The 11267-nt window shown below is 46.9% G+C and overlaps 1 protein-coding gene across 2 annotated transcripts in view; it reads right to left on the bottom strand.

Moving 5' to 3' along the window:
- Window positions 1-3902: 3902 nt before the first annotated feature.
- Window positions 3903-11267, bottom strand: part of luzp2 (leucine zipper protein 2) — a 91946-nt gene continuing 84581 nt past the window's right edge. The window contains exons 10-12 of one of the 2 annotated variants that reach the window (XM_037482025.2): window positions 9306-9410; window positions 7890-7964; window positions 3903-4770 (exon numbers count right to left, since the gene is read on the bottom strand). In XM_037482025.2, coding sequence (XP_037337922.2) covers window positions 4678-4770; window positions 7890-7964; window positions 9306-9410 — 273 coding nt within the window. In that variant the 3' untranslated portion in view covers window positions 3903-4677. Of the gene's footprint in view, window positions 4771-7184; window positions 7965-9305; window positions 9411-11267 lie in introns of those variants that run through there. The other variant, XM_037482013.2, reaches the window with a different exon arrangement.

The raw sequence follows: 11267 nt of genomic DNA, 5'->3' as shown, positions 1-11267 counted from the left end.
AAGAAATGCATGAATTAAACTCGTGCTGTTACTCTAATTTTGTCATTTTGTGTCCATTTTATCAGGATCACTTTGATTGAGATTTTCAGGCTGTATAACTTCACCGAGGAGCTTAATTTGAGCAGTATCTTTTGTGGGGGGGGGGGTTCAGCTGTGCAGTAGGCCGGTGAAGAGGACCCCCGTCCATGGATGCGTTTCCATGGCCGTGGCCCTTAAGGAGAGAGAGTTGACAGCTGTTACGCGTTGGGGAGGCCGAGGGGCTTAATGAGCATTTTTGTCATCTTCTGAGGCGCAAAGTCTGCATGTATTATTTTTTTTTCAATTATTCAAAATGGCCGCAGCCTATTTTTTAAATCCGGCTCGCTGTGACTGAAAGGCAAACTTTAACGATGCCCAGTTTACTCAAGATGCTCCACCTGCTCTCAGCGAGGCCTGACAGAACATTTTCTTACACAAAATGGATGAACAGAATACTTTTATTTCATTAGTGTCAAAATGTATAAAAATTAGCTGAAAGCCATCACGACTGTCGCTGAGGACCCGTCGCTAACCTTTAGCAGCATCTCGAGTGAAACGCCAGTCGCTTGTGAACAATGGAGTCGAACTTCAAGAGGGCCGAGAACCTTTAGTTTTGGTTCCAACGGCCGGAGAAAATGAGTTTTGTCTTATTGGTGTTGATCCACTGGGCCGAGACACTCAGGTGGTTCCGGGCCCAAACTGGGAAAAAGCTCATTCGGCTTGAGCCGTGCCAGATCACATGTGAGATGGCGAGGATCCACCGGGGGTGGGGGGGAGAAGGCGCCGCACACACGTCACAGAGCGGGTTAGATGTTGTTAAAACAGCGTGAGAGAGGCGATCACAGCTCATCACGGACACTTCTGCCATCAGCACTGATTGGGATATTCAACGGAAAACTGGGAAAATGATTTTCTTCACAAAAACCAGTTCTCGTTGCTCATCGGTCCGCTTTTGAAATGACGGCTTCCGTGGTTGGTGCAATTATAGAGTCATTCTAGTCAAGGGCCGGGCAGATGTGCACTTTCTTTAGCAAACCTGTGTCTCTCATCTGCGGCAACGTTTTGGCACGTTGAGGTTTAGGGTTTATTTTTCATCATTGGCGGCCTTCAACGTTGAGTTTACAGAAGAACGGACATCTCACGATGCCGCATTCAGGAGGAAGGACCTCTTGTTCTCATCTTGAAGAAAAGCCCACCATGTCCAACAGCAGCAATGACTTCGCCTAATTGGCTCCAGCCCTTGATCCATTGAGGGAATTAACACATTTCGTACAAGGAGGAACGAGGAAGTGTGTATTTGTACACAGTTCCCTGCGGCTGGAGTCTAACGAGGCACCAAGTGGACGTTGTGGAGCTCAGCAGTCGACCATCAATCAGTCGGAGAGTTTAAAAGGTCAATGCTGTGTGTGGTGACGCCGTCCTTATTCTCAGCGCAGGGTCTGCAAAAAAAAAAACACTCTCTGAATCCAGCTGTTTCTCGGCTCCAGATGTGTGCCGTGGGCCTGGTTTGGTGGCTGCTGGATGGAACCGAGCTGTTGATGACGTCATTGGTGGAAAAGTTCTCGTTCACTGGACTGGTGGAACACAATTTATCGCAACTTTATTAAGATTTTAATGATTGTGTGTGTTTTTGTGAGGCGTTCTAATCAAAAACTCACTATTCATTCGCTGGAATTAATTTAAATGAAACCCACTAATTCAACGTTGAATTAAGTTTCAGTAATAACAGTCATTTATGGCGGGTCCAACATTTGCCTCCACTAGTGATTTCGTGATGAGTCCCCGGCCTTCTTTTTACCGAATGAAACACAAAAGTAGGAGTTTGAATACATTTTTCAAAAGATGCCTGATGGTTCAAGGCTCAGGCACCAAGTTCTTCATCTTAAATCACCGGTAAGATCTGGAAGAAGAAGAAGAAGAAGAACGCCGCGTGGACGTGGAAGGAGAAGTGCAACAGAGAGAATCCCTCCTCGTGCCTGCAGGGACCGCACAAACCCGACAAAAGTGGCACAAACGACTCACAGCTCCTGCTGATTAGCGACAGCTGACCTTCAGCCGGTGACATTCGTCATTTTAGTTTGAAAAAAAAAATGGAAAACGCGGAGCTGCTCCACGACGATTCTGCGTCAGATTCGTTGCGGTCCGGTGCACATTGTGAATGTTTGTCATCACCAGGAGTAAAAGTCAAGCAAAAATGAAGCAGAGGACTCTCGCACTCTGTCAGCAGACCTTTTTGTGTGCAGCTGTAAACGAAGACTGATTAATGGCCCTTGAAATTTAAATAATTTGCACTAGCTGATAATGGGAGACAGTAAAATGAAGGTGGCTTTTAAAAAAAAAGAAGCATCTTCTCGCTTTGATTAAATCCAAGCCCGTTCACTTACTGGTAACCTTGCACACACCCCCCCCCCCCCCCCCCCGCCCAGGTTTAATGGCGGAGGAGGGGGCTCTTGAACTACAGAACAAGGTGCATCACGGGGTTCTTAAAATAAAGCAGTGCACCTGTCGCCCAACTTAGTCCCGCCTGGACGCTGTTTTACTCCAAACTGTCCCAGGAAGGGGACGCTCTGAAAGGCCGAAGGGGGGAGACGGGAAGGGGGGGGGTACGTCATTTAAGACACCTTTCAAAAGGGTGACACATATTGTTGTAACTCTATATAAGAAATGGACAAAGTCCCTTTTGTTTGTGGGGTTTTTCCTCGTTCTTGGTGACTGACACATTTTCACGAAACACTCGAACGTGACGACAGCTGATTGTCCACCGTTTAAACCAAATTCAATACACTATTATCATCCTGAACTGAAGACTCTGAGGTGATTACATCACTATTACAATGTAATAAAGGCTAAAATCAGAGGGGTCGCCCAATGAAAAAGATAAGTAAGAACACAGTCCTTCTTTATTGTGCTGCATGACTGACCTCTGACCCCCTCTGTCTCTGCTTCATCCAGCTTCTTTCACTTCACCCCCTGCTAGGCGTGCATGGAGGGAAGTGGTCCAGCCTGCGCACAAGCACGGTTGTGTTTGGATGATTTGAAACTCAGGCGCTCTCTCGTCTGTGCCTCAGCTCGCGCCCCCAAAGGGATCGTTTGCATCCACTCTGCGCTGTTGTCAGGATGCAATCAGGCCGGCTGCAGAAACGCCGCACCTTTTGGCGTGGCGTCAGCGATCCGTGACCCCCACCGAGGCTCCGGCGTGTCTCAGGCGGGTCGCTGATTTCTCTGTGACGTGGACACGGCGATGAATATGCGCTTATTTCTTCTCAGTTCTAGTCCTCAAAGTCGATAAACAGTTGCAGTGATTTGTCAGATACGAAATTGAAAACTAGTTAATAGAGCATTTCGATTGTTAAAGCTAAAATCCTGATGATTTGTTGTGTCTCGCTTTTCAACTTCTAAATCCCTTTTCTTACATGATAATAAATTAAAAAAGTTCTAAAAAACTGACATGTATTGGCATAAAATTAGGCATTTTCATATATTTTTTCTTTCTACAATCGATTAATCAAAAAGCAAATTAGATGATAATAAAAAAAGTGTTTTTTACAGATTAAGCTCAACTTCATTATGATTAAAATACTGGTGCCAACCTTCTTCAGTATAGATTTCAGTAATCAAAATATACTCCAGTAAACCAAAGAAAACTACTGAAACTACATTTTTACAACTCACGCGAGAAGCCCTGCAATGCATTTGCATTATCGGACAGCGCAGACGACATAGTTCGTGCTCTGAGATTCCTCGTTTGTCTCAACACAATTATTCCAACCAGAGACGTCGCAGCGACCGCTTCGTTCACCGTTTGTTTGGCGGCTGCTCGACATCCACACGGCGTGCGTGTCGCCGATTGCTCTCTGCAACCCGTTCTCTCCGTCGATCACAAACTCGCTCACTCCGTCTTCTTTTCCCACCAATAACCATTTATTCTTCACAAATTTACTGAAAATTACAGTTTATTGAAAGGACACGGAAAGGTCAGATAACACGGACACATGTAGCTAGGGGTTACTACTCAGTGCATGGCACATTCTCAGGGAGACGACCCATTGTGAGTCTTTGGCTCTTTGCCTCTTGAGTGTTGGGAGGCAGAAAGAGTGCTGAAATATTAAATGTTGAACAGTTGGCCAGCCAACTTGAGCCTCTATATTTCAAAAATGTGGAGGAGTAAATTAACCTTGGCTACGATGAGTGACAAACGATATTCTAAGTTGGGTAGTAGTAGTAGTAGTAGTCATTGTAGTAGTAGTTTGTCAATAGATATACTTATATTACAGGATACAGTGTCAGACCTCACCAGTGCAAAAGGATTTTTCTAGAAAGATCACACATTTAGAAAGCAGTGTCCTCACTCAGAATAAAACTCAGATATTAAACAACAAATAAACATCATCATGAAACAAGTTACCAGTGCCATTGCTACCGTTTTAAAAAGAATTTCTAGAATGCATGCCGTTTTACTGTGGAGGTTTGCAGATGACAGTCGGAAATTTGTTGACAGATCCAGTGTCTCAGCTTTTAGCGAACAGTGCTGATACGGAGTGTGTGTGTGTGTGTGTGTGTGTGCGCACGTGTGTTTTGTGACGGTGCGCTAGCGTGTGCTCTTGTAAAGATCCCCCCCCCCCGGCAGCGGCTCTGCGTTCGGGGCGACGTGGCGTCCGCTCACTTCGTCTCTCTGCCGCCGCCCCCCCCGGCCTCCGCGCCGACGCCTGAGAGCTTCGGGTCCGATGTCCCGGTCGGCACTCGGCTCCTCTGCTGCGGAGGTTCAGACAGAGACGGAGATGCATGATGAGGTTGACATCTGGGCAGGAAAATGCTCCCCAAAAAAAATGGGTTATTTCAAGGTAACATCGATGGGTCCGGAGTCCTTTCTGGTTTTCAGCTGTTTATTTGATGTATAAACGCAACTTTCAGTAGCTTCCACAGTTGAACATTTAGAAAAACATTTTAAATTATTGGGCTCCAATGCATTTCATTAATGGAGTGCAGCTTTTGCTGGTATTTTGAATAATTTAAGTCAGTTTGGGCAATGACACGTTGAAGCATAAACATTAGAAACCAATTCCCCGAGCAAAGCATCTGCTCTGTGTTTACCAGCGTCAGCTCGCAGAATGCCTTCAGGCTTCCTGGCTGCTCCTATTATCCAGCGTAATTATCAGCCTACACATCACTCTGCATGGCGGCGGGTTATAACTCCATCACCTGGTTATAACACACACACACACACACACATACACACCTGTGCACTCATCCGGTGGCTCTCAGGGGGGGAGCTTGAAGGTAAACTTTACATTTTGACCACACTGTGTCCTGGCAGCAGTCACACAACACTAAGTAGCACATTTGTAGCTCTTTCTGTGATTCAGTGACTGCGACGGGGTACAAATGGACCTCCTCTGCAGGCCAACGATTTCTCCCTTAATGCACTCTGGTGGCTTCTGGCCAACTTCAGTTGCCTTCCACTTGGATGCGGCGTTTGGGATGTTCCTTCTTGTTTTTGCAGAGCGTGATGTTTAACTTCTGTGCAACTAAAGCTGACGCGCGGGTTCTGCACCGCGCTACGACAGCGCTACGACAGTGCTACGACAGCGCTAGCCTGTTAGCTCCGCCGTCGCTGCCGTTGCCTCCACTGTTCCCGCCGTTAGCACGTTAGCCGCTAGCTTTGCCCTCGTGTTGAGAGCGGTGTGTTGCCAATAGATACGCTATGAATTTTACATTCATCAGGACTCAGATGGAACATTTGGAAATACTACCATGAAGTTGCAAAAGATGGTCAAAAAAGAAAGAAGTACTTTCCCCCCAATAAACATTTGTCAGAATTCCACTGTTTTTAAAATATGTAAATTCAAGTGAGACAAAAGATATTTTGAATAACAATAAATAATTGATGATTTGAAACATCTGCATAGTTGCCACAGTTGCCTTTTCCCCCTCCTGTTTATTACCCAGCTTCCACCTGTCTCTTTATTTTAATCAATTAAAAAATGTCACATACAAAATATCCCAGATTCCGCTGTGCATCAGAGATGTGAACTATTGTTTTGAGGATGCCAGGGTCTGCTGACTGTAACAAAGTCCAGATTAGATTGACAGTAGATCAACCGGCCCGGAACAAAGGTGGTCCCCCCCCCCCTGGTCTGTCAGCTTGTTGATGTGCGAGCCACATCGCTCAGAGCCTCTGGGTCCAATCATTCCGCCACGGGAATTTTTAAAGCCGTCTTTGTTTTGTTTCTGCAAAGAGCCCACGAAAAGCCTCTGAACACGAGGGGAGACGACTCCTCAGTCAAAGAAATCAAACGCGATGAAGGTGAAGTGGTGATAGGAAGAGGCCGCGCTTTAGTGCGGATCGATCCGCGGAGAGCAGAATGCAGAACATTAATAATCCAATTGTTTACTACTCCACGAAGGGCGGTAGCAGGAGACACCGACCAGCGCCAGAGGAAGAGTCAACTGTGGATTCTTGGCTGCAACAAGATGTGGAAAATTAAACATTAATGAAATGAAAAAGAAAAAAAAAGTGACATGGCAAATTGTGAAAAATTCCCAAAATGTCTTTATTGGCTTCTTGTGAGGAACTGGAAATGTCCGGGACTGTTGTTATTGTTATGATGTTACGTCACGAAATGAATCGCAGAAAGCTTGATTAAAAACCCAGCTTTTAGACAAGTGTGGTTTAGAGTCGGCTCGAGCTCGTCACCCCGCCTGCTGTTCCCGGAGCTTTAAATGAAAGGTCAAAGGATCCCTGGAGCCGAGTGTGTCGAGTGCGTTTAGGTCCACACACGAACCGCCGCGTAATGAATGCATGAACGCCAACGAAGTGACTTCAGTGACACGTTCCGTAACACGATTAACTTAATTTCTCCATTACGTGGAGTGTCATTATCTCGTCCTCCTTTGTTCTCCGGTGTGACACAGTCCACTCGCAATTGTGTTCTATCGTCAAATATCTCTCTGGCACGGACGAGCCACTGAAGGCCAATCTGCCCGTTTGTCAGAGTGTTCTGGTGTCTAAAAACGGATCGCTGGCACTCGGGATGCCAGACAGTCGCTCAGTCACACGGCATCGCACAGCATGTAAATGAGATGCATTGTTTTGTCGTACCATCTGCCACTGCCAAACAGGTGTGACTCAATTCAATAATATGATGAGGGGGGGGCGGGGGGGGGGGGGGGGGGGGAGTTGCGCGTAGGCCTTGGCAGGGCGTTGCATATCACGCACTACAGGTGACATTGGCGCACTGGCATATTAGGTTTGGGGAGATTAGGTTTGCCATGTTTCCGGATTGCGTGGCGAAGGCGTTGTGTGTCATCCGCTCCGCTGTGTTCCACTTGTGTCGTACTTTATTGCACACTATGCGGCCTAATCATTTCAAGGTCTGAGTTGCCAGTCACTGGATCACAGCTGAGCTGGTTTTCATCTGCTTCACTTCTCTTTCCGTTTTTAAGGCATCCTCGTCACGTGACCTGTTTCAAAACTGCAAGGGAGTTCAATTACAAACCAGTGTTTAGCGTCGTCGCCTCCATCGTTGTGAACACACATTAAAAAAAACCCTCAATCAGCCACAACGTCGCACTCGCAACATTTCTTCATTATCACAAACACCCGCAACAAACGCACAACTTAGTCCCGGTAGAGTCGTGTTTGTTCAGAACTACGATTCCCAGCTGATCTGGGAAATGATTAAGCCCTTTTAAAGAAGATAAACATCTGGTAACAATTTCCCGTGGCTATAAGTTTAGTCTTTTGTCACAGAAAGGAAGGGGATTTCGCAACGTGTTTCGCGTGTTACGCATTTGTTAGGAAAACCAGAGAAGAACCCGGTCCTGGTGCTGGCCTCCTGTGCTGTGGGGGCGGAGGTCCCGTCCGGGCTCACCTGGCGGGGCTCCGGTAGCGTTTTGCTGTCGGGGGCCGATTCCTCCGTCTGGTTCCGGGAGCAGGCGCCGCCGGGCTGAGGAGGAGGCGCAGAGGACACACTGTGTGTTACGCGTGCACATTTAAAAGTTGAAAGGTGCAAAAGCCCCTTTCTGTCTAAAGATGACATGGGCACAGTTACTTTAAACCTCGGTCTGAAAGGTGCCTGGTGTTTTGATATCAGACACCTGCTTGATGTCCCTCGAACGAGCAGCAGAGTGCTGGATGGTCTTTTGGGTTTGGAAAATATAAAAACAAGCAATTTGAAGATGTCGCCTCTGGCTCTTTGGGAACTGGAGAACGGTATTTCTTATTTTCGGACGTTTTACGGACTGAAACAATCAATCCTGAAATAATCAATACAGAAAAGAATCATTAGCAGCAGCCCAACAGGATGGGTTTTTGTGTTGTTGTTTTTTTTTTAAACAGAATTAGCCACAGGGCTAAAAGCCGTGTCAATCATCTCCTCGCCGCGCTGCACTTGGAGCCAGTTTGCGCCTGTGGGAATACTTTTGCTTTCATGTATGATTGCTGCAAATTGTTCTGACCAAAACAAAAAGCTTTCCAAAGGATGAACGCGGAGCTCGGGCACCACACGGTACCACAGAGACCAGTGCACACAAAGGTGAGGAATGATTGTTACAGACGACGTTGAGACAATCGCTGGTCTAATGCATTTCTGGAATATATATATATATATATATATATATATATATATATATATATATATATATATATATATATATATATATATATTTCAACAAGTGTGACATCTGTCAATGAAAATCATTTGTCTGGAGTGCAGCGATCCACCCGTTTTCAAACCGAAAGATAAACCTGCTAATACAAACTGTCTCTCTTCATTTCCTCCCCATGGGGGGGGGGGGGGGACTTTAGTCTCATTTTCAAATACGTCTCTTCTTATCTGTATCTGAAGTACTTGAGGCTTTCTACACCTCTCCCAAAAATGATGTAATCAACAGTACACAGGATGAACATTGCATTTGGTGTCCTGATGGTTGGGTGGATTCCTTCCTGGGTGGATTCCCTCCGTAGTGCCTTTGCCCTCGTTGGTCTAACCGAATGCTATCAGTGGCCCCTCCCTGTGTTCTCATGGACCACGAAGGAGATTGTACTCATTTGTGCCGTGTGCAGTAGGACCCGATTGAATGAAATAACGTGTCAGAGATGGACCGTTCAAACTAATGACTGTATCACCAAGCCGGGACTCTTTGCAGTTCCTACCGGAGGACACTCAGAGTAAAAGATCTGATCTCTGATGAGGAACTCGAGCATGAATTGGGTCAACAGATAATCCCGGTGGATCCAGGCCCTCGGGTCACTTAGGCCATTATCGTTTATTACTCTAAAGGCTCACCTTTTCCATTTGGCAGGCTTTAACTCCGCCGTCCTCTCCCCTCGTTGCGCCCATGTTCACGGGTGATTTGCTGGCTGTGGCAATTCTCTGAACTTTGGAGATATCCTGTGGAGGGGGGAAGGGGGGAAAGCATATTAAATGTAGGAAATGGCTTGTTGATGATTCAGCGGCGGCTTCGGGGGTTGTTGTTGCAGAGTAAACAATTCCGACGCAAAAGTTCATAATTGTTTACATCATACGAGCGGGAATAATTGAGCCTGTTTATCTGCGGAGGGGAGTGCCTTCTTAAAGCGGCGTCGCCTCTCGTGGCTTCACCACCAAAAAACCAGACCAAGCAACGTGGAAGGTAGCGGACCAGCAGCCGGAGATGGAAAGGTTCTCTCTGCGGCATGGAGGGAGATCTACGTCTCTATTAGTAAAAACATCTTACACCGTGACTTGATTACTAATATCATCGTTAAGAAAGGGTCCCGGTTTGAGAGTGCCTTTGCCTGCAGGTTTCCTGGCAGTTTAAGCTTTGAGAAGTTGCGTGTTCTCGGTTAAGTTCCTGACTACGTATCTGCATGAAGAACATGGACTTGGTGGGTAGAGGCCAACAGCTGGATTGGAGCAATCTGAACAAACTAACCGTTCTGCTGATCCTCCGGCTATTGGAAGCATTGAGACGTTTTGGGAAATATGTCGACGTTAAAAGCAGTGCGGAGCAAACAAATCCTTGACTTTTCCTACAATCGTTTCTTTTGCCCGTTTTCACAGTTTCCTCATATTCATATTTGAAATAATACGACACAAGGGTATTACAACAATTCACGCTTGCTTCAGATAAGTTTTTTTTCAGGCTCTCGACCACAAATGGCCCCGTCTGCGAGAGTCAAAGACAAACTGAGTTCGTCTCTCCAAAAGTAAGCGTCTCTGTCTTCTGCTGTGCGGGGCTGGTACATAGTCCTCTCCCTAACTGGGTCAAAAGTGATCTCCTGAGACCATGAAACACGACGGCGGCAAGATGAACACAGGCAGTTCCGACCTGTCACTGTCAAACTACATTCTCACTCTGTCAGCTCAAACTACATCTTTTTTCGGGGCAGGCTTTAGCCGCGAAAGTGCCGTGCGATATTTCCCCACTTTTTCACGGCCTTCCACTGTAAATATCGGACGGACACCCAGGCCGGGAAACACATGTTTTTAGGCAGGACATCCGCATTCCCATCTCTGAAGGATGGTGCACCATTCAGCTGATAAATATCCGCACGTCACCTTTTTTTTTTTTGCAGTGTCAACCACATTTTCCTCGGCAGAAATAAATATCCCATTTATATCGACAAACCCCCCCCCCCCCCAAGCGTTAAAGTAAACAGTAAGTGCTGAGAGCAGGGCAAAGGAATGCCTGATTCCCCATCCGGCACGTCGAGCATCTGAGGCATCATCTCCCATTACTTTGATGAAAATCGCTTGCTATCGGACCACGAGACTTGGCTCCTTCCCTGAGCCCCCCCCCCACCCCCCCCCCCCCCCGTTAAATATGAAGCAACTTCCACTCCAATCTCACTGATCTCTGCATCCTTCGCGCTAATGAATCTTTCACCGGGCCAGGAGAGCGTCGCGTCTGCGTTTGTGTGTCTGCGTGAGGGGCGAGGCCCGGGGGGGGGGGGGGGGTCTTATCGGTGGCTTCTACCAGGGCCTTGAGGCCCATTATGTTACCTCATGACATACGAGCGTGAAGCTCAAAGTGGTGTCGGCGAGTTCTCGAAACAAACATCCCTCTCACTTTCAAAAGCACAAAGCGGATTTTATGAAGTGTGCCGGTGTTTTATCGCGCAATTTGTGGGTAAATGCTTCCCTCGCGTCTTAAACGCTCTGCAGCGTTGTCACTGTTTTTCTTCCTCCCCCCACCCCCCCCGCCGGTGGTGGTAGCCAACGTACCAACGTACCCCACTGTTTATGAGCACAAACAACAATCAGCGT

Source organism: Pungitius pungitius, chromosome 4 (assembly GCF_949316345.1).
Source record: "Pungitius pungitius chromosome 4, fPunPun2.1, whole genome shotgun sequence".
Taxonomy (NCBI): domain Eukaryota; kingdom Metazoa; phylum Chordata; class Actinopteri; order Perciformes; family Gasterosteidae; genus Pungitius; species Pungitius pungitius.
The sequence above is the reverse complement of the archived record's forward strand: the minus strand, read 5'-3'. Positions and strand labels throughout refer to the sequence as shown.